This window comes from Anarrhichthys ocellatus, unplaced genomic scaffold (assembly GCF_004355925.1).
Source record: "Anarrhichthys ocellatus isolate YVR2014 unplaced genomic scaffold, GSC_Weel_1.0 scaffold129, whole genome shotgun sequence".
In the NCBI taxonomy this organism is placed as follows: domain Eukaryota; kingdom Metazoa; phylum Chordata; class Actinopteri; order Perciformes; family Anarhichadidae; genus Anarrhichthys; species Anarrhichthys ocellatus.
Genome location: NW_022280159.1, coordinates 397239 through 419606, shown reverse-complemented (window position 1 = coordinate 419606; position 22368 = coordinate 397239). Strand labels below are relative to the sequence as shown.

Sequence of the window (22368 nt, the reverse complement as noted above, 5' to 3'; positions counted from 1 at the left end):
CCGTGTGAAACCGAAAGACTTCATTAACCTTACTTGTCTACTTCACTAAAGCCAAGTTAAATAAGTTTTAACAAACTTACTTATTTTAACACAAATCTTTAGGTTAGGTAGTGATAACCACTGATAACTCCCATTCTATCGGCTGATAACATTCAAAATGGGTGTACAAATTCACATGATAGCTGACTGGAGTGTTTTGGATTTATTATCTTATTCTAATCTAGTTTTAAGTGAGTAGCATGTGTCAGATGTGCTGCTTATTCTAAATGTCCTAAAGTCTCTTACAAATAGCATTTGTGCTTCTACAGAAAACTTAATATTGAGTCTCTAAATGTCGTCACATACATTATAAACAGTTGCAATAGAAACACAAAATATAGACACAATAAACCAGCAGGTTGTGCCTCACCAACCTAGACCATGTTTTGTTTTATTGGTAAACCAATTCACTTGTCTTGGTCACGGTCGTGTCTACTTTTTAACTTCTCTACTACCACACTACCATAACCTATAACAACGATAACATTATTGACTCTAGGAAGCTAAAAGGCATTAGGAAACTAGCTTCGCCATGCAAGGACCCAGGTCATGTGTGTGTTTCTATAGACAGAGAGGAGATAGTGTGACGTTGCACGGGCAGCTGACAGTCATATGAAACAGTAGACAGTGGAGCAAGCAAAGATAGTAGAGCTATCAGAAGCAGCAGGTCAAGTGATAACATTGTTATGATCATGGTAACAGGAACACAGAGGCAGGCAGATGGAAGTCAAATCAGACAACTTATCAGTTAATGTAGGGCCTGACCAGCACAGTACATTTGTGTCACATACTCTTGCCAACAGCTGGGAAGAGTGATATATCTGGACACAAATGTTTCTCTGGTAAAAAATTTGAATGGTGATAAAGAGAAAATTTGTGTTTGGATCAGATTAAAAATTGAGCTGCTCTGCATTTATGTCTCGAGCCCTGGTTATTACAAATACCTAAAGGAAAGGATCAAGCACCAAGCAGGCCTGGCGCTCAATCCACAGACAAAGAGCCATGCATAGAGGAAGACAAAAAGTAGCTACTTCCTGCTAGCCTAGCCTACAATGATTTTATTCAAATTTGCCCCATGTTAATTATAATCTTCCCTGTAGTTCACCAACCTTCCAGTGGGGGAAGCTGTGTCGGCGAGGACTCCTGGTGCTCTGAGTGTGCAGGGAGAGAAGGAGGGGCTGTGGGGGTGATGGGTGGTGGGGAAGTGACTGTTGCTGAGCTAAAGGGTGTGGCTACACTTTTGGGGGGAGTGACTGACGGTGCTGTGGGGGTGGCTTCCTTCTTACAGGGAGAAGCTGAGGGGATAAGGGGCGTGGCTGAAGTGGTAGCGGAGGCGGTAGCTGCAGTCAAACTGGGTGTGGCTGTGGAGGACAAGAGTGTGGCCATGGGGACAAACGGCTTGGCATCGACGTTGAGGGCTGATCCCACCACAGTTGTTGGAGGGCGTGTTCCTACAGAAGCTAATGGTGATGGCTTGGTGGACAAAGCGGAAGTAGGAGGGAGAGGGAGGTCTGGAGTGATCTTGAAAGGGTTGAAAACAGAAGTGGCTTGTAAAGCAGGGATTTCTGTTGGGGTGGACTTAGTCAGGGCAGTCGTAGCAAGGGAAGGGGTGTTGGTAATAGGGGTGGTGGTCTGCGAGTCAGGAGAGGTCTGGAGGACTGAATCCAGGAAGGAGAAGGTCTGGGAGACGGTGCTCAGATTTTCCCCGGTCATCAATGCTAGACAACCACCAACATCCCCAGCTGGACTACTCTTGATGGCAACACTAGCCGTTGTGCTGTTATGTTCAGGTTTGCTCGCCGAAACATTCCCTTGATTTGCTTTTGGACCATCTTTATCAGACAAGGGGAAATCGTCTACACACATCGGCTCATAAGAGCGTGGAGATGCATCTGTTACAAGGCTAGCATGGGAACGGTTGGTGAAACTGGTGGGTATTTGTGCAGGGGCAGAGGGCAAAACAGGGCTGGGCTTTGAATCTGGAGCTTTGGAGTCAAAAGGACCAGAGTTGGCAGTTGTAGCCCAGGTGGGAGCGACTGCAGCCGGCGCAGGAGAGCTGGGCTGCTGGGGCACTCCCCACTCCTCTGGAAGTCTTGCCCGACTCTTAGTCTTCCTGCCTTTCACCCTACCCCCTCCTCCACTCTCTCTGATCTCCAACTCCCAGTTCTCCTCCTCGTCCTCCTCCTCGTCCTCCTCCGCCTCCGGTCCGCCCTTATCCTGCATCCCATCCTTGTCTGATTGGCCGACATTATTCTTCTGGCTTGCCAAGAAGTCGTAGACGTGGTCACGGCCCTTCCTCTTCTTCTTCCGCCGCCTCTGTTCTCCCTTGCTAGCCTCGCCCCCCGGCCCCACTCTCTCGGGGCTGAGGGGGTCGGAGGAGGTGGGACTGCTGTCGTCCATTGAGCCGCTGGGAGAGAGGATGGGAGCTGCCGAGGGGTGGGGGGGAGGGTTTTATAAGAGGAGGAACCAATCACATACTGTGTCAGAGAATCAGCTGCCGAAAAGCCATCAGATTGTTGTCATCGTTGATGGTTGTCACTACTTCATGTGTAAATTGTTTACTGTTTCATGGCAGTAAAGGAGTGTAAAGACTGGTCTCATCAATAGGTTAGAGTTACAACAACAGTAAGGGTACTTGGGACTAGGCCACTCCTAGTAAATGTGCCAGTATTTGTAAAGAGTCGGGCGTGCTTACTTAGAGGCTTCATGCAGTCCCTTAGATTGTTTGCACATATAAACATGAGGTAGTATTTCTTAAAGGGGGACTCCATCAAAGTCTGTTTACAGACGTTGGGGAGCACTGCTGCATATGTGACAAAGTTGTATAAAGCCGTTCGTGTCTCCAGAGGGAGCTGCGTGGAATCTTACCCGGGGACTGTGAATGAAAATGAACTTTGAACTGTATCTCTAATGAATGTGATTTCAAATAGTGAAATGTATCTTTATCGTACGTATTTATATCCACAAGCAGATTGGACGGGTTGGGTCATAAAAAGTAACATTGTGATTAATAAAGTGTGGGTGAAATGTTAATTACTTGATGAGAAAAATATTTATTCCATTCTCTAATATGTGAACATAGCAGAGAGCAGAACAGAGCTGGTGCTCTGCAGCAGACAGCGACCCCATTAAGAGAGACGCTGGATGCATTTACAGCAGCTAAACTTCATCGATTATTTGAGAAAGTAAACGTTTGTTTCCGTTTCGTCTATCAACTTTATAACTATAGTTTTTAGTTTTGCTGCATAAATGTCCCACTATATTCGCTGCAGTGGACTTGGCTGTGCACGTGGAAACTTTAATAATGACTGAAAGCAGCCTCTCTAATCATTACAGCAATTTGTTAAAGAACACTCATACTCTACATCATTTTAAAAGCAACATAGTCTACAGGGATTGTTAGAGGGGGAGTGACATGTCCATGAGGGTGTGGGTCTCTAACTTAGAGATATGATTTATGAATACCAGCAGATTCAGAAGACGTTAGAGCAGATCTCTATTATTCGTGGTCCCAGTCAAATTCAAATGTAAATAAATAAATAAACGTCCATCAAGCGCTGATAAATCAGTGGAATGCTCTTTTAAAGTGGACATATCATGAAACCCCCTCCCATCTGAACATCTCCACCCACGGCTTGAGAACTACCTCTGCAAAGGTGCGCCATTCCTTTTTTTTTGGAAGCCAACCAGAGCAGTGCTTTTTCAGGAGGGGGTCTTAAAGAGACAGTCTGTATATTCAAAAAAAGAATGTGATTTCTTGAATATTAAAGAATGTAAACATGTTCTAGTAGAGACCTCAAATACAAACAATAAAACATGTATGAACTAGAAAATGAGCATGTGATGTCCCCTTTAAGGGAGCTACTTTGATCCTATAGACGACCATTGATTCAGTAAAACTAGGATTATCTCCCAATCAAGATCAAAGGCTTCTACGAGTTTGTCTGAATGTGGGTATCTGGGAAAATTTGTATTCAATCGTGAGTTATGAGTACAATAACTCGAAGGCAAGCTCTGTTCTCACTACAAACATAATGCATGCCTCTTACCAGAAATGACCACAGCATATAGCTCATCCCCACTAGTGGGACATCTGCTAGTGGTTTACAGCCATATTAACCACAATCGGATCACTTTTAGGCTCCTTTTGGCAAAAACTTTTGAAAGTTTCATAAAACACAATGTATGTGATGGCGCCTGCTTTTATAAATACATTCAACGTGTCATTTACTCACCTGTTACAGACTTTCTATATTTCAGTAAAGGCACTGGATTGGAATGTGGATAACTAAGACAGATATTTCAGGTGCTGTTTTAAAGCACCATAATGGTCCAGCACTGAGTGAGAAGAGTTTCTTTCATTTATCTGCTTGGTTGCGTCTCCTCTCTGCCAGCGTGGTTTGAATTAACTGTTAATTCACATTTCATATAAAACACTGTTTTCATTCCAATTTGCCAATTTTTTATGGTAACTTCAAAGGACCAAAAGCTCACTGTGACTGGAGGTCTAGTGCTTATCCACACTTTACATCCTTACAACAGGTTCAATACAGTTGCTTTTGGACATTACGGGATCATTCTACTGTATATTAATAAAGTAGAATGAGAGGAAATAACAGTGGAAAGATCCATTGGCTGGCCATATCATATTGTGTACATTTCCAATGCTGACAATTCTAAATGGAGTCTGGAATGGACTGTGTTTGTTAAGATAGCACTTTTCAGCCCAGAAATGAATATAATGTATGATTCTCTCAATGTGTAAAATATGTTTGACTCCTCTCTTATTAAACATCACCATGACGCATGACCTCATGTCTTGTGTAGAGAGCAGGCACACACAGCAGAGCAAAACAGACACACCTCCAGCAATAAAGCTCTGAAGCAAATGAACACGCTAAATAAAGCAAGCACCTTAGCATGCATGATTCAAAATAAAATGCATGCATGTGTGAAGAACCCTGGCAATAAATGGATCATTGTCCCACATGCAGGATAACATATGGAATATGTAACTGAATCACAACGCTGTGACAAACTGTGCACATGCAAGCTTTAACAAACAAAGAGAAAACAATGATCCCTTCGTTTGTCTGCTCCCACTATCTCCTCTTGTTTGGGGAATGAAGTCATCACAGTTTTCCCTCTGAGGCAATATTTCTCAATTATTTCTGACAAGCATGTCATCAGCTCAGAGAGAATGAGAGAGAGAGATGAACAGACGGAGGGAATAAAACTCCCACCTATACAACCCTCTCAGTCTGCGTGTCATGCCCCCTTTCTGTCTAAATTCCTCTTCCTCTACCTCAGTTTTCATCCTCTCATCTCCTCAATCTGCCTTACATCACCTGATATTGATGTGAATCCAGATGCGGGTGCACCCTTCCCTTGAAATTGGCCACCTTTGCCCTGTTTAAGTTGATTGAAGCTATTTTCCTCTTTTTGGCCTCCGATGCTTGCCCAGCTATAAACAGCTGGAGGAGGAGACAGGCCCGGGGCATTATCGTCTATATTTAATGTGATAAGGTATTTAATGGAGAGTACATCTTAATCTGGGCTCTGGCTAACTGCCAAGGGAACCGTTAATGTCGGAGCGCTGGCTGCCTCAAACACGTTGCCGATGCAAAAGAACTGCGTGTGAGAGTTAGACTGCACAGACAGAGGAGCAGGTGTGTAGAGGACTTTAAGGGAGGGGGGAAAAAAGGCTTATTGACGAAATTATTAAGATTCATAAAGCAGCTACTTGTGTTTCTCATATTTTCCCCCGAATTGTTCCTATAAACTTTCATTTTAGACACAATCCAATCGGCAGCAAACATATTTTGGTTCTTGTGGAACCATTTGGCCCAACAGAGCACCGACTCATCCATGACGTTTTATGACTGGTTGCTTCATTAGATACCCAGTGATGTGAAACATTAGGAAGCTGAAATGCATGACCTGTCATGACTCTTTCTGCCTGGCAACAGGATTGGACTACTCATACTCAACTCCTCTTATTAAAGCTTTAAGAAAGAGAAATACATTCGAACATCTTTGAAATGTGAACTGCCCCCATCAGCGGTGTTGATATCAGAAGACTTTACCGAAGATATCTCATATGATGTTTACAAGCAACTAGGACAACAACAAATGACTTCAGTATCACTGGATGAGTTGCTTTTAGGGGAGTATAGGCCTCTTTTCATGGTTTATGTTCTGATGGTGTGCATGCTGCATCTTGTCCTAGAACAGAGCCATTGTTAAGGGTATTAGTAACATCTGTACTCCCTCATTCTGGGTGATATATTAATTATTACATCCTCAACAGGTTCTGGACAAAACCATCACCTCCCAGTGCTTTGCACCATATCACATCGAGGGCTCTAACAGATAGCTGGAGCTAATGGCTAATTCTGCATTCTGAGCTAAGGGGGCGGAGCACTTCTTGAGATTATCAGAATTTCTCCCTCATTACTTTTGTGCAGTGGTGGAAGAAGCACTCAGATATGTTACTTAAAGGGGACATATCATAATCATTTTCAGGTTCATACTTGTATTTTAGGGTCCGACTAGAACATGTTTGTTTACATGCTTTTATGTTAAAAAGAAAACATTTTCTCATTCTGTCTGTCTGAATATACCTGTATTCACCCTTTGTCTGAAACGCTCTATTTAATCGCCTGTCTCTTTAAGACCCCCTCCCAAAAAAAGCTTAGTCTGCTCTGATTGGCTCGTGATAAAAACATGGTGCACCTTTGCAAAGGTAGTTCTCAAGCTGTGGGTGGAGATACTCAGATACTACAATGTCTGTTACAAGTAAAAGCTCTGCATTCAAACGGGTACTTATGTAAAAGTAAAAAAGTAATAGCAACAAAATACACGAAAAGTACCTTAATTATAGTTACTTGTTATGCAGATTGACCCAATATAGAATAATGTATTTTATATTATTAGATTATTGAATGGATGCATTAATGTGTTATTCACTTTAAGCTCATTTAATTACTTTATATATTGCTGGTAGCTTAACCTTTAATACATTATTAGTTGATTTATATTTTTGGATTAATGATCTAAATCTGTAAAGAAACTAAAGTTAACAAATAAATGCAGTGCAATAAAAAGTAAAATATTTGCCTCCAAAATGTAGTGGGGTAGAAGTATAAAATAGCATAAAATGGAAGTACTTGAGTAAAGTACAAGTACCTCTAAACTGTACTTAACGTCTATAGGATCAAAGATTGGGGTTAGTTATCCAAAGCTTGCTGTTGTCCAGATGATGTAACCGGATTGGCACATTTACAGAATGTCTGCAGGTATTTTGTGTGATGGAGCGGTTAGCTAAGCACAGCATTTAAAATAGCAGCATGTGGTTACATCACTGCCTTGTCTTCCCTGAAATGGAATGGGTAGTCCGGAGATCTTGAATGCCTTATAATCTGCTGTATAATTATAGTTATAAGCACTCAACAACAATAATCATAACACATGCTGATACATTTATAATGACTTATAAGGTCAAGTATCATAATACTGCATTATCATCACTGGTATTATCAAGCATTCATGGATCATTTATTAGATTTATAGTTACTTTTATACTCACAAAAAGCAACTGACCTATGATGAGACTATTTGTGTAGCTGGGCTCTGTAGGAAAGAGGTCAGAGGTCAGCTTGGATGGAAATGGTGACACAGGCTAGTCATGGGAATTTCAAAATAAAGGCGTATCTTAAAGCTGTTATGTATTGGTTTTCATCGAAGATATTGGATTGTTGATCATTGAATCTACATATCAATCTGGATTGATGTATCGTTACACCCCGAGTTACAATGCATTATAATGTGATTATAAGTCATTGTAACTTATTGTTCACAATTAGATTTAAGGATATCTTTTTCACTTCAATCAAACAATCTACATTTAGTCTAACTTATAATCACATTATAATGCATTTTTACAATGGTTATGATGTATTATAGAAATAATACAATGTATTACAACTCTGGGAATTATAACACTGTGATTATATTATGATATTATTCAGAGCAGATTATAACAACTTCTAGTTATGATTATAATGCATTACAGACAGGAAGTGCTACCTAATATCTTTATGCTCAAACAATTCTAAATCTAAAGACAACAGTTACCCAACAGCATTGTGTAACAAACAATCTCTCCTCAAATCATGCCTGCTTTCTATTCCCTGTAATGAACTCGGATAGTAAGTGTTACGTAACAACCAGCCTGTACTGGGCTATCTTTAGCACACCAACACAACAGAAGGGAGAAGAGATCAAATACAAAACCCTGAATAAGAGCTTGCTAAATGTTTCATAAGTTCTGCACTATCAAAACTCAGATGCTGAGTCATTTTAAAAGTTCATTTTAAGGACCCTGCTGATAAAATCTATTTCACGCCGACATTACTGTTCAGCTGATGAAATAACTGTTTGCAGCATTGCTTATTACAGAATGTGATATCTGGCTTTTAGGAAAATTACACAGGAAGACTGCAAACGGCACGGAAGGCTGCTTTGCCTTTACCGTTAAATCCTCCTGTGGGTTTGTGTTTTTGTTGCTCGGCAACCACAAAATTCAGTTAACGTTCAGCTGTTATTGACTCGAGCTGCTAATGATTATTATAAACATTAACAATTCAGGATATAAGGCAGCTAGACATGCAATGTGGAGCAGTCAGACTGCAGTGACTACAGAAGACATGACACTATGGGTTGTCCTGTGTTCATCACTGTCTGCATGAGACCCATCTGTCTGTTGATCCAGTTTGTCAGTAGATGTAGAGAACAGCTGAGTGCACGGAGCGTAGAGCAGTGAGGCTGGATCTGTTTCCACCTACAGTGGGAGAGGTTGCCCTCTGCTGCTGAGAGCAGGTCCTGTGTGAGGATCTTCTCCTGTCACCACCCGCCCCTGCTGTCCTCCTACACAAACCCATGGCAACTTTCTAGAAAAATAAGCATCAAATTTGATATTTTGATAAATGAAATTGAGGATATGACCAGGATTTAGTTTTGTTTCAATCTGGCCAGGGCCCTAGCTGTAACCTTTATCGTCACCCCAAAACCACAGTACGTGTACCGCAAGTTCCTCCTCTCTCCTCATTCTCCTGACTCCCCCCTCCCCCTGCTGCCACCAGCACACAGTAACAACATGCAACCCCCCCCCCCTCCTTCTGATACCTGTAGAGTGATCCATGGAGTGGATTCCCGGGCCGCCAGACGAAAACAGATCGCTGGTTTTAAACGGACTGCTTCCACTGGTGTTGCTGGTGGTTTTGTTGTCCACGCCAAATAGACCCAAACTCTTCTGGGTGTCCATGGCCGAACCCATCCCAGTCTGGCCGAGAGTGGTGCTCATACTGGTCTGGAACGGTGGCAGGCCGGACCCCACGGTCCCTCCCATCCCAGACTGAGAAAAGCCTGATGGAGAGACGAACACAGAGAGACATCACCAACAGACTACTATGGACTACTGTTAGGAAGCTGTAATTATAGTGGTGAGGTACCAGATTGATTTTTTTAGAAATGAAAAAACTTGATGCAAAGCTGATTCAAAATACTGTTAAATGGTTAATCTGTATGCAGCCTGTGTGGAGCTTTATCACCCAGCAGTGCTGAACAACTACAAAGCAGCAGCTTGCGTCAAAGGTTTGTTTTCATAGATTGCCCTCCAGGATGATTTCCACACAAAATATCTCATTAATCACAATAATGTTTCACTTGTTTGTCACTAGATAATGTTTTTATAAGCACATGAACAGGGAGTGAGGACGGATAATGTGACATCAGAGGTAAAAAAAGACACAGGAGATGAAAAAGTAAAGAGGACCTAGAAATGAGTCAGGCATGCTGTTGTCCTTTGTCTTGTTCATGCTCCATTGATCTGTCCTCCCACCCATCATAGGACCTGAAAGAGAGAGAGAGACACAGACAGACAGACAGACAGAGAGAAAGAGAGAGAGAGACAGACAGAGAGAGAGAAATGGAAGAGTGACCAGGGGAAGTGAAATGGGAGAATCAGAGAGGACAGTGAGAGAAAGTCAAAATGGGGAGGAGAATGAAAGGAGCCAGCAGAACATAGAAACAAATGCTAATGTTAGACTTATTCAAATGTGTGCCTGCAGTATGTTAAGTTAAATGGAATCACACAAAGCACCTGAATATAGAACATGTATTGGCCATTTTGACATGTCACAGTGGGAAAAACACGGGTATAAATAATTCAATTCAATATATTTTTATATAGCCTAAAATATATAACTACAAATTTGCCTCAGAGGGCTTTACAATCTGTACACCAACGACATCCTCTGTCCCTGAACCCTCACATCGGAACAGGATAAACCCTTTAATGGGGAGAAACGAGGGAGAGACCTCAATGAAAGGAATGATGGCTGAATTCCATGAAGCTGCTTCAGTTTCAGTGTCCTGGTACACTGTCATGGCTGACTGGGACACGTGAACAGAACGGAGCCATAAGTATTGTTACTGGTGACATCTTGTACAAAAAACAAGGTCCACGAGCCAGAGATGCTCGCGTCATCCTCTGCAAGTCCAAGTCAAGTCTTAGGTCTTTGAGCTACAGTGACCACATGAAGAATGTGACTATTCCCTTACGAGGTTGGGTCTACAGTTTTTGAAAGCCGAGACCAATTTGCTAGTCTCACAACGGAGTTACTTCAGTATAAAGCGGTTTGCTAGGTCCTTGTGAAACTTTTTTTGCTTGTGAGTATACATTAAACACATGGAAGGCTGTGCCCAGAAAAGAGTCACAACTGGTGAGTGATTTGTCAGACTGACCTACAGGTCTGATGGGCCGCTAACTCAAACTTATGTGCAAACTTCTTCTATACGACAGGGGAAACACACTCCCGCCACCCTCACCAGACAGGTAGTCAGAGCCGAAGGCAGGCTGTCCTGGTGGGTCTTGGCGTCCACCTGATGACATCTTTGACGACATCATCCCTGGACCTAAAAGAGATAAAAAGCACAATAAGCATCATCGCCAATCAACAAACACGACGGATTAGCTCATTATCCTGTCAAGCTTTCACTGCTGAAATGTCTTATAAACACATTTCCAGGTATGACGTGTCTGACATAAGGTTGAATCCCAGACCGACAGAATAAATGACAAACACACTGAAAACCTGAATCTGTCACTCTGCTGTGTCAGCAGTTTATCAAACAGGTCCCACTGCCCAAAACCCGCCTCTTCAGCCTGTGAGTGTGTGTGTGTGTGTGTGTGTATTTTGACAGTGAGGCAAGCAGACAACACGTCGCTGAAGGGACTGTCACCATGGTTACGCAAGGAGAGGACGACAGCATCTGCGGCTCCCTGGGCTACGCTTGCTGTTGGTGGGAGTGGATGTGTCTTAAAGGGTCGATGCACATGTGCCCCCCCCCCCGCTGAGGCCCCCATAACACACTCACACCCTCTAAATACTGGACAGTGGAAACCAACTGGCTGATACGGATCAAAAAGCTTGGTCACATAGTCACAAAAGTATCGTTCACCAGCAGAACGTTGTTCACCAGCAGAATGTCTAGGAAACAAGTCATAGGCCTGTTTGTTGATTTGTTGAGATAGGAAATGAACAGCAACGTGAGCCGTTAGGAGAGGAGCTGCAGAGCCGTGAACTACTTTCAGCATGATATCAGATTACGGCCTCTTACAGAATAACTTCTTTTATAAAATGACAATAGTTAGTTTAGCTGCCCCCCAGTAACATTAAACAACATTGGCTGTTAGCACCATCCATCCATCCATCCATCCATTTTCCTCCGCTTATCCGGGGTCGGGTCGCGGTGGCAACAGGCCAAGCAGGCTGACCCAGACCTCCCTCTCACCGGCAACATGTTCCAGCTCATTCTGGGGGATCCTGAGGCGTTCCCAGGCCATCTGGGAGATGTAATCCCTCCAGTGTGTTCTGGGTCTTCCCCGGGGTCTCTTCCCAGTTGGACGTGCCTGGAAAACCTCTAGTGGGAGGCGTCCAGGAGGCATCCTAATTAGATGCCCGAACCACCTCAGCTGACTCCTTTCGACGCGGAGTAGCGGCTCGACTCCAAGCTCCCTCCTGATGACTGAGCTCCTTACCCTATCTCTAAGGCTGAGCCCGGCCACCCTACGGAGGAAGCTCATTTCGGCCGCTTGTAGCCGCGACCTTGTCCTTTCGGTCATGACCCAAAGTTCGTGACCATAGGTGAGGGTAGGAACGTAGACCGAGTGGTAAATTGAGAGCTTTGCCTTCCGGCTCAGCTCCCTCTTCACCAAGACGGTCCGGTGCAGCGCCTGCTTTACTGCTGCAGCCGCACCGATCCGTCTGTCGATCTCCCGCTCCATCTTACTCTCACTCGTGAACAAGACCCCGAGATACTTGAACTCCTTCGCTTGAGATAGGCACTCCGTCCCCACCTGGAGGGAGCAATCCACCGGTTTCCGGCAGAGCACCATGGCCTCAGATTTGGAGGTGCTAACTCTCGTCCCCGCTGCTTCACACTCTGCTGCAAACCGCCCCAATGAATGCTGGAGGTCACGATCCGAGGAGGCTAACAGGACCACATCATCTGCAAACAGCAGAGAGGCGATCCCGAGACCCCCGAACCTGACGTTCTCCACCCCCCGGCTGCGCCTAGATATCCTGTCCATGAAAGTCACGAACAGGACTGGAGACAAAGGGCAGCCCTGGCGGAGGCCAACACCCACCGGGAACGTGTCTGACTTATTGCCGAGAATGCGGACACAGCTCCTACTGCAGTCGTACAGAGACCGGATCGCCCGTTGTAATGGGTCCGGCACCCCATACTCCCGCAGCACCCCCCACAAGAACCCCCGAGGGACCCAGTCGAAAGCCTTCTCCAAGTCCACAAAGCACATGTAGACTGGTTGGGCAACCTCCCAGAACCCCTCCAGTAGTCTTGCGAGGGTAAAGAGCTGGTCCACTGTTCCACGGCCGGGACGGAATCCGCATTGCTCCTCTTGAATCTGAGGTTCGACAAACGGTCGTGTTAGCACCAGTAAATAGTAAACCTCTCGTTTCCACCGTCTCTAAATGTTTATTGTATATAAGTATCTGCTATTTCCTGTTGGAATACCTCTATATATTTTGATGAAGTACAACATGATCTAGCCTGCTGCTGCAGCTACACAGCAAATATGATGCATCTGTCCATGGTCCTGAAGCATAGACTGTCAGGCCTACAGCAAGAACTCGGAGTGGATTCACAGACATATTACTAACAAAAATAAAAATGACCTTCTCACTCAACTAAATTCTATTGGCTAGTACATGTGTAAGTAATGCTACGTGTTGGTTTGACCCCTCCATCTGCCCGAACCCTCCCCATTCGGACTTTGATTAAAAATACACATTTGAGATACTACAAAAACAAAAGTAATTTGGAAGAAAATACGTTTCCCTGGAAACATAATTGAAAGAGCAGCTTCATTCAGTATTAGGAGAGCAGGCTGTGCTGAGACACATGCAACATGTTCAATGTGCACCTGGAAAGAAAATGCAGTGCTTTACACTCAAGCTGTTGTTTTGAGGACACACATTTGTGGCGCTGGGCCGATGTCGGTGTAATGGTGGAGATCATGAATAATGAACAAGCACGCATTAACCGCACTGGCTATTTCCGGCTCTATAAAGAAGTAAAGCATACGTGGATTGCTGAATTTACACACACACACACACACACACACACACACACACACACACACACACATTCCCGACACAATGCAACCAGATTCTTTTTTCTCTCTCTCTCTTGTCTTCACTCTTCAGCTGCCAGTCTCTCATGCTGAGTCATGGCTGTTTTCCCTCATCATTGTCCTACTTTCACTCAACACCTCTTTGTCTTCATTGTTTTGCATGCAAGATGTTACAGAATGTTAAAAAAAAGATTATTACCATCTACGGTTTGAAGAACACAAAATGATGACAGTTGGAAGACTCTGCTCTCTGCTTTGTATTTTACAGTAAAGACACAAAAACAAATGCTGCCAAACGGTACATACATACATGTGGGTAACAGAGGACCATAGTATCACTGTAAATGAAGTGATGGATAGGACACACTCTGAATACAGCTGATACGCTCCTTCCCTCTCTCAGACATCACCATGAGAAATATGTCTTTCCTGAAACCATGTCTTTTCTTTGCACAAGGAATTGTCTGCTGTTTAGAAGTGTCTCTCTGAGTCATTAACCACAAGTCTAATGTAATAATTCATTTCAGCTTCCCTCCACTCTAATTGTTCAGGTCATTTAGGTTCCTTCATTTCCCCTAAAACCCAGAACATTGTTGTGAGCTGCCTGCCTCCATGATGTTTAAGGATGTCAATGAGAATATCCCCCTATTACTTTGAAAGAGGAATATATCGTTGACCACAAGGTTTATGGAAATGCACCACTAAATGTTCAGAGTGTCCCTTTAATGGGTGCTGACACAGCCTCAAGCTCGTACAGTTCTTCTCAGGGGTCAAGGTGCACGGCTGTGTGCTGTGCAGTGCTGCTGAAGTGCTTTGGGGCTTGCTGAAGTGCACTTTGCAGTGATGGACCGTATACTGTGGGGTTACCAAGGCTGAACCCAGTTGCACTTCAGCTCACAGCAAGAGAACAGCTTTCTAGATGTTACCCGTTAGCCTGTGGGCAACCCTGCTGCCCCTATATTTAGATAGAACATCTTATGGGTCAGTTTACAGATGGGCAACAAGGTCAGTGAGAAATAGTTCTGTTTACCTGAAATGATGTGTACATATCAGTATATTAAGTGAATGTTATGTGGTATATCACTATGTCCGCCATGCGGAAACCTGTGAGGAGATCATGCGTTCGGTCCTGTGTGTGTGCATCTGTCTGTCTGTCCATGGCTAATCTTGCATACTAGTGGAGCCATCTAGCGGATATATTTTGTGCTCATTCATCACTGTATGCTCAAGGACTTCTTATTTTGACGAGTTTTGAAAAACTTTCAATCAACAACTGTTTCAGGAGCAAAAGATATTTTCGGCAATCGGCTCACCTAAAAACAAGCCACACTTTGCCCTTTGTCGAGGCTGTCAGGATCCCTGTCATTCCCGTTTTGTTATTGTATGCCATGTGTTCAGTGTTCTTCCTCTACCTGCCTCCAGACACCTCCCATGGTCACACCCCTGAAGCTGCGGACACTCCAGCTGATTGCCTCCTGCAGGCTGACACACCTGATCCTGATCCCACTAATGATCCTCCTGGCAGTATATCAACCCTGGTACTGCAGTCCTGGGTTGTCAGTCCGTACCGTCTACCGCCATCTCCAACCCCGTACCGTCTTCCAACCCTGTGTCTATTAGTTTGCCTGCTTCCAGTGTCGGTCCACAGGAAACCACACCGTCAATCCTGCCTGTCATCCTGTGTCAGACCAAGGGATCCACACAGGTGATCCCGCCTGCCTTCCGGTGTCGGTCCACCGGAAACCACACCATCGATCCTGCCTTCTGTCCAGTGTAAATAAAGTCTGTTCTGTATCTGAATCCTGTCTTGTGGTCTTGCTATTGGGTCCTGTCCTGAACTCCCTTGAGGCTCAAAAACTAACATCCATAGAAAAGTTTGGATTCATTTTGAACCTGAGAATCAGCAGATTAATTCCATAGCTTAGTTAGGCCCGATAGGAGATGAATAAGTCTGTTTTTTGTTATCTTTGTCTCCTTCCTGACTGTAGGGGAGCCTGTACAGACAATTGAGTGAGATTCAACTCTTTACTGTTCCTATCTGTTATTGCCCTTTTTCACCAAGCAACAGTAAACTCATTAAATCCCCCATGAATGATGCAGACGTTTTGAACTTTACATGTAATTGCAAAGCAGTCATTCGGCTGATCACTATAATAGGCCTGCTGAAAATGCAAGGTAGGGTACAGTTTCCCCCTCATCGAATAAGTGACGTTTAGTACAAACATATAAATACTCACAGTAGCTGTAACAGACATGATGAGAGCTATCCATAGTCCTAGATGTTTATATTATGACTTTAAAATTGATGAAACAGCTTCAAAGAATAATTCTTGCTCTTCTTTCAGTTTCTGGTTGTAGGTAATATTGAACACTTGACAAACTGAGAACTGTTTACTTTTTAACATTCATCCCCACGTCTCCCCTTTGTTTACCCATATATCCCCAAAATATGTAAAAAAATAAATGAGAAACTACAGTGAAATCCCATCATAATCTCCTGGTGCTTCCACTTAGTGGTAGGTCTGTAGCCGCTCCCTGAATTAAGTCTTTCACTCTAAACCAAGGACATGGGAAGGTTAATGTCAAACAGCATCCCATCCTCAGTCAGCTGTCACTACATCTGCAGAGAGACAAGCACTTAGAGTGAGGGAGAGAGGGGAGGGGGGGATGTAAGGGAGGTTGTTCAATGAAAGGACCTATACTATGTGAGATATATTCTAAACATCCTTCTATTTCTGTCACATGTATTGATTGATGCTGGTTTAACTGCGTTCAATGAATACAATCATTCACATTTGAAAGGATAAGGCTGACTATATTCTGTATCTTTTCTTACAGCCAACACATCCCAAGACAAGACCAAACTCACCAATGAGTTAGTCTCTCTAAAACTGTGTTTTGGTTCCCATCTAAATCTTAAAGAATGGGTGAAAAACGTTTCATTTTTTAAAAGGGCATAAGAATTTTCTGAAACAGTAGGGCACTGTAGTTTTTAGCGAACGTCACTCAAACAGGAGGCAATGGGGCATTTGTTGGGGACTATTTTCTGCGCCGGATTAATACAAATCAGATACAAACTGTCAGCAGCTGTTTGCAAAACTGAAATATGAAACTGGTTAAAGAAAAACATTTCCTTTTCTGACTTTTTCTATTTTTTCCACCCAAGACACAAATTATTGTAGGTTCTGGTCTTTTCATGGACTCGGTGAGGTTTTTAGAAAGATGTGCCATGCAATCATGCCATCATTAGAAATGGCTACATTTCAGTTACCATGTTTACCACCTATATCACGCTAATACTACTTTGAAAATACAGACAACTCCCAGACCGGACAATCACTGAGCATACTCTGCTTTATGGTCTGTTTGACTCTAAATGGACCATCATTTACTAAATGAACATCATGCTGTATTGAAGAAGACTTGAAACTAGAGATTGAGACCATAAACTCATGTTTACAATGTTTACTGAGGTAATAAATCAAGAGAGAAGTAGAGTCATTTTCTCATAGACTTCTATACAACCAGAGGAGTCGCCCCCTGATGGCCAGAGAATGCAGCTTTAAGTCACTTAAAACACAAACTATATTGCTATTACATTACAATTTATACTACTAGTCAAAGAACCAGTTAAGCTTCAACTCTCCACAGCTCAGATCCTGTCTGTCTGCCTGTCTGTCGGTGTTGTACTCCAGAAGTGCTGTAAAAGCTTCAGTTACATCACATTCACGTCAACATATCTGCTGAACTCAGCACACTCAAACACACGTCCAAGCTATTGGCAGTGACAGCCAAGGTGTGTGTGTGTGTGTGTAATGACCTCAACAGAATTGTATGTGTGTGTGGAGCTTCTGGAAATGATGCTCCACTGTACTGCAGTCACATGTGACTGCAGTGACTTGTACTGTACCACACACACACACATGGATACAAATGCAGACCACTCAGGAAAGCAAAAAAAACAATGCCACAGATACCCATGCTACTGCAGAGTGACTGTGACTTACACACACACACACCACACACACACACACACACCCACACGAACAGTGAAAGTACACACACTGCAGCGATGTGTTCTCATGCCTCAGCAAACACAGCTCCTTCCCAGCTTGAGGAACACGAGCAGACTGCAGCACAACTTTACCTTTGTTGTGCTGCTACAAACAGGAAGCCACAGTCAACTATATTCAACTCTATGAATGTAGTTATGTAAACCTGGGTGAAACCCAAGGACAATTAAACTAACGAATATGTATAATGTATAAGAAATTTAAATAAAAGTTAAATAAAGTGCAACCTAATGCCAGAGAACTCAGTGAAAGGGTAGAAGTGTTTCATGACTGTGTGAATGGATGCAGAAAGTGTTAATGAAACCACATTGTGAAAGCAATATGTATTTGTAGAAAGAAGATTTTCACATGCAAAATACACATTTTTTTAATATTCGCATTCAACAAGATTAACGCATGTCAAAGTTATATGAATTGTAAATTACAAGATTTTTCTATCATAAAATCCCTCGTGTCATTGCAGCTTCTAGACTGTCTTTAAAACCTCTCGACTGCACTTTTAACAATTTTTTAAGTAAAAGTAATAAAAAGACTTAATGCATATACAACATATTCCAGGTGATAACGTTATTTATGTCTATAATTGAGCATTGAAACCCCTCATTTTTCTAAATGTGAAAAACAACTGCGGGCTCATCTTCAACTGGTTGCATTATAAACTGGTGGGTTAAAATCATTTTTCAGGATATTAAAAATAAAGCAGGTTGCCGCACTCGAATTAAGGGAAATCATTTAAAAAAAATACTTCTCATATGCATTGGAAAACGAATCAAAATATTCTTACTGCACTTGTTTTAAGAAAAAGAAAACTTTAAGACATTAAGGAGATTTCATTGCCATTGTTAGACTATGTAGTCTTGATTCATAAAGATCAAGACGTCTTCGGTTTATGTCCTGATAAAGGCTCCATAGTATCACGTGTGATATAACTTCAAAAATGTGTTTGGAATGTGCCACACTAAAGCCATAAGGTCAAAGCTCAACATTTATCTATTTAAATATATATTTCAAATGTATTAACAAGTTACCTCACCAGTAAATCGGGAACAAAACTAGAGACTCTCTTGTTTCAACTACACACCTGTAAAGTCTCTTGACTTGTTCTCTTTTGTTAACTCCATTTCACATCATAACGGTCTCAGTCAACTTCAGAATAAACAATCTCTACACCAGTGATTTGTAACCACATCAGTGTGCCGTGAGAGATCGTCAGGTGTGCCCTGGGAAAATGACCAATTTCACTTAAATATTATTTAGTTACTGCAAATAATTTGCCATTGTTGAGCGTCTGAGCTGCAATATAGTGGCTGGCTAAATAATAAATACTCTTCCATGCCAGTGGGTGGCAGTAGGTAGCGCAATAATGACCGTGTTAATAGACATATCAATGTTGGGAGAGGTTGTGGTGATGAGACGAACAGCGATGGAGAAATAGAAATAGACTCTGAACTGGGCCCTGGACAAAACTCTAACCCAGATGAAAAGCCTTGTATGAGTGGTGGTCAAAAGAAAGAAAAAACAGTGAGCTCAAGGCAATACAGCAAAAGTTATCTTTTGTTTGGATTTACTTTCACTGGGGATCGGTATGTATATTTGCTGTATTGTGCTACAATGTGTCATTTTGTAAGTTTTTTGGTTGTTGGTGTACCGCAGGATCTTTTTAATGTAGAAAATGTACTGCGGCTCAGAAAATGTTGAAAAACACTGCTCTACACATCTCAACATCTCTTCAGATTAGAGTGGGTGTGTTTGCTCAAAACATTTTTGTTTGGTCTCGTAGTGGCGTTTCACATTGGGGCGTTTAATAATGGCCATGGTCTCTGAACATATGAGACAGAGTGGGTTTGTAGCGCCAGCAGGAAGAATGAACAAATAAGAGTGCGTCCATCTTTGTTAAAAGTTCTGTTTTCTCTTTTTAGAGCACGCCATGTGAATTTGCTCCTTTGACTCACCACCTTCTCCCTCTGCTCTCTCTCTCGTCTCCCGTGTCTGTGTTTAAATCTCACTCCACTCACGATGCATTTTAGAATACACATATTTGATTGGCTGAGTAGCGTCACGTGAGATCATTTACAACGCATGCAATTGGTATATCTGTGGAAAACAATCAAGTGTTTCTAGAAAGGTCCATTAACTGCTTTGCATGTAGCTCTACAGTAAGTTAACAAAGTGACCCGGTAATGTGTGTTATACTGTACTTGCATCAAAATGTACTAATGTTAGCTAACATTAGCCACAATGAGCTACTGGTCATACCAGACCAAGTAAGGCTGTACCTCCAAAACTCCTGAGTGTACTGAGCAACAAGTGTGCTTATGAAGTCAACTTTTGATTTGTTAAGGAAAAACAATATGTTGTTTCATTTTTCAAAAGATACATAGTGTAGCTTTAATGTTAGAAATAGAAGAGATGGTGTGGGTGCAGGTCCATTCAGTAATGATGAGTCAGCTCACTTGATTCGGCCTTTACTCTTAATCCAGCATTCGTGGATCTTGGCAATAGACTGTATATAAGAAGTGGACGTAGTAGTCGTGACGTCACCTATTGATTTATGGACTGCCTTAAGGTCGCCATTTTGACGGTTGCCATTTTGGTTTCTTGCAACCAATGAACAGAAGTGACCATATTTGGTCTGCAGAAGAGTGACATCGGGGTAGAGACGCCGTATACGGCTCTGCTAGCGAGCTGTCAATCACAATAAGCCCCGCCCTAAAGCATACCCTGCTTTGTGGTCTATTTGACTCTATATGGACCATAACTTACTAAATGAACATCATGATGTATTGAAGAAGACTTGAAACTAGAGATTGAGACCATAAACCATAAAAATGAAGGCACTTTTACATTGTCCTCACTTTTTAGAACGGAGGTTTGCCGCCTGATCTTGACCCATAATAGGGACTGAAAGTCAGGATATCGCGTCCTTTGCTGCTTTGAGTTCTTTTATTTTCTTATTCTGTCTTTCGTGAGTCCCACAACTCCCAACAAGCCCAGAAGTGCCATGGATTAGAGTTTGTTGCCAAACTCTGGTTCCCTACAGCTCTGGACCGTTGCAAGTCAAACACTGACGAGACAGACAGGTTTCCATTCAGCTCAGTGGACCAGGCTGTGCCACTGGCTGATCATTATGCGTGTGTGTGTTGGTTGATGGTAATGATGCTAATACAGCACTGTCTCCAGGCTGACACAGCGGAACAATGACAGGCAGAGAGAAGGGCCGAGAGGACGGGTGGAACAGAGACTGAAAGACAGAGAAAGATAAAACAATAAAAAAATAAAAATCAATAGAGATATAATGAGTCAGGATGAGGCCTAAAAGACAGGACAAAATGGAACAGGACAGACAAAGACAGTCAGCTAATCTAAGTCTAGACAGGGTTGGCAAAAGTGTCCAGGCAATTACACCTAGTCTTCGAAGTGCGCACACACACACACACACACACACACACACACACACCCTGTACTTCTATTTTTGTGAGGACCACTTGAATTCAGCCAAAGGCTAAAACATGTTTCAATATGCATTAACCTATAATGTAGAAAACAACATTAATTATTTCACACATCATCTCTCTGTAAGAAAAGGAAAGACCTTCTTAAAGCAGCACATTTTAAATGAACATCAATAAATGATCACTGCATTATAATAGTTGTTAACATGACGATCATCAGTGACTAATATCCTCCGACAGTAGAACTGAGCATTCGATTGGATTTATACAAACATCATGATTTGAGTGCTATTTTAAAATTACAAGAATCACAAGTTGTATTTTAAGACACATGTAAAATCAAGCTGTACGATTTATGCATTGGGGATAATAGATGGCCAACTGTGGATAAGTGTATTTGTGCCGGTTGAAGTGTAATCTCCATAACTACATTCTGGATATGAATGCAGAATCTGCAGTTGGACAAAAGTTTGGTACGGGAAGCACTTTGGTTTCCATTTGTAGTCCGTTGCATGCAGATCAACAGTCCGTGTTGAGAACAAAAGAGGCTAAACATCTAAGACCTCGTCTCTCAACTCCAACTTGCGCCTCAAATAGCTCATCGGACTAAAAACAATGACCCGGCCCACGGAATAGGACTGAGGCTGAAACGTTGTAGTGGTGCAACGGATCATAAAGCTCACGGTTCGGATCGCATCACAGGTCAGAGAAAATTATAAATGGTATGCATTTACTTTGTTATAGTTATTTATAGTGTTTTTATTCTTCATAAAAACACACAATTCAAATGATAAGCGAATAAAAGAATGTATTTTTATGCATTAAAACAAATGTTGTCATTAGTAGTTTTAAAGATTATAAACTGCTTATAGCTAGTGTAAACAGCTCATAATTCATCTCAAATATCTATTCATGTTGTTGTGAAAACATCTCCTTCAAACTACTGGATATATTCAAGTTCATCACCAAAAATACATTTTACAGATTACATGTGAACACATAATGATAACATTATAATTTACCTTCACTTAATACTCATTTTCACTGAACAGAGCCTGAACGCATCATAATGTAACTGAATGGA

The 22368-nt window shown here is 42.4% G+C and overlaps 1 protein-coding gene across 3 annotated transcripts in view; it reads right to left on the bottom strand.

Annotated features, from left to right (window-relative positions):
- Nucleotides 1-22368, bottom strand: part of LOC116399804 (microtubule-associated protein 4-like) — a 110738-nt gene that overhangs the window by 60205 nt on the left and 28165 nt on the right. For all 3 annotated transcript variants that reach the window (XM_031877218.1, XM_031877219.1, XM_031877220.1), the window contains exons 3-6: nt 10930-11016; nt 9875-9952; nt 9226-9465; nt 1149-2465 (exon numbers count right to left, since the gene is read on the bottom strand). In XM_031877218.1, the coding sequence (XP_031733078.1) occupies nt 1149-2465; nt 9226-9465; nt 9875-9952; nt 10930-11016 (1722 nt within the window). The remainder of the gene's footprint in view (nt 1-1148; nt 2466-9225; nt 9466-9874; nt 9953-10929; nt 11017-22368) is intronic.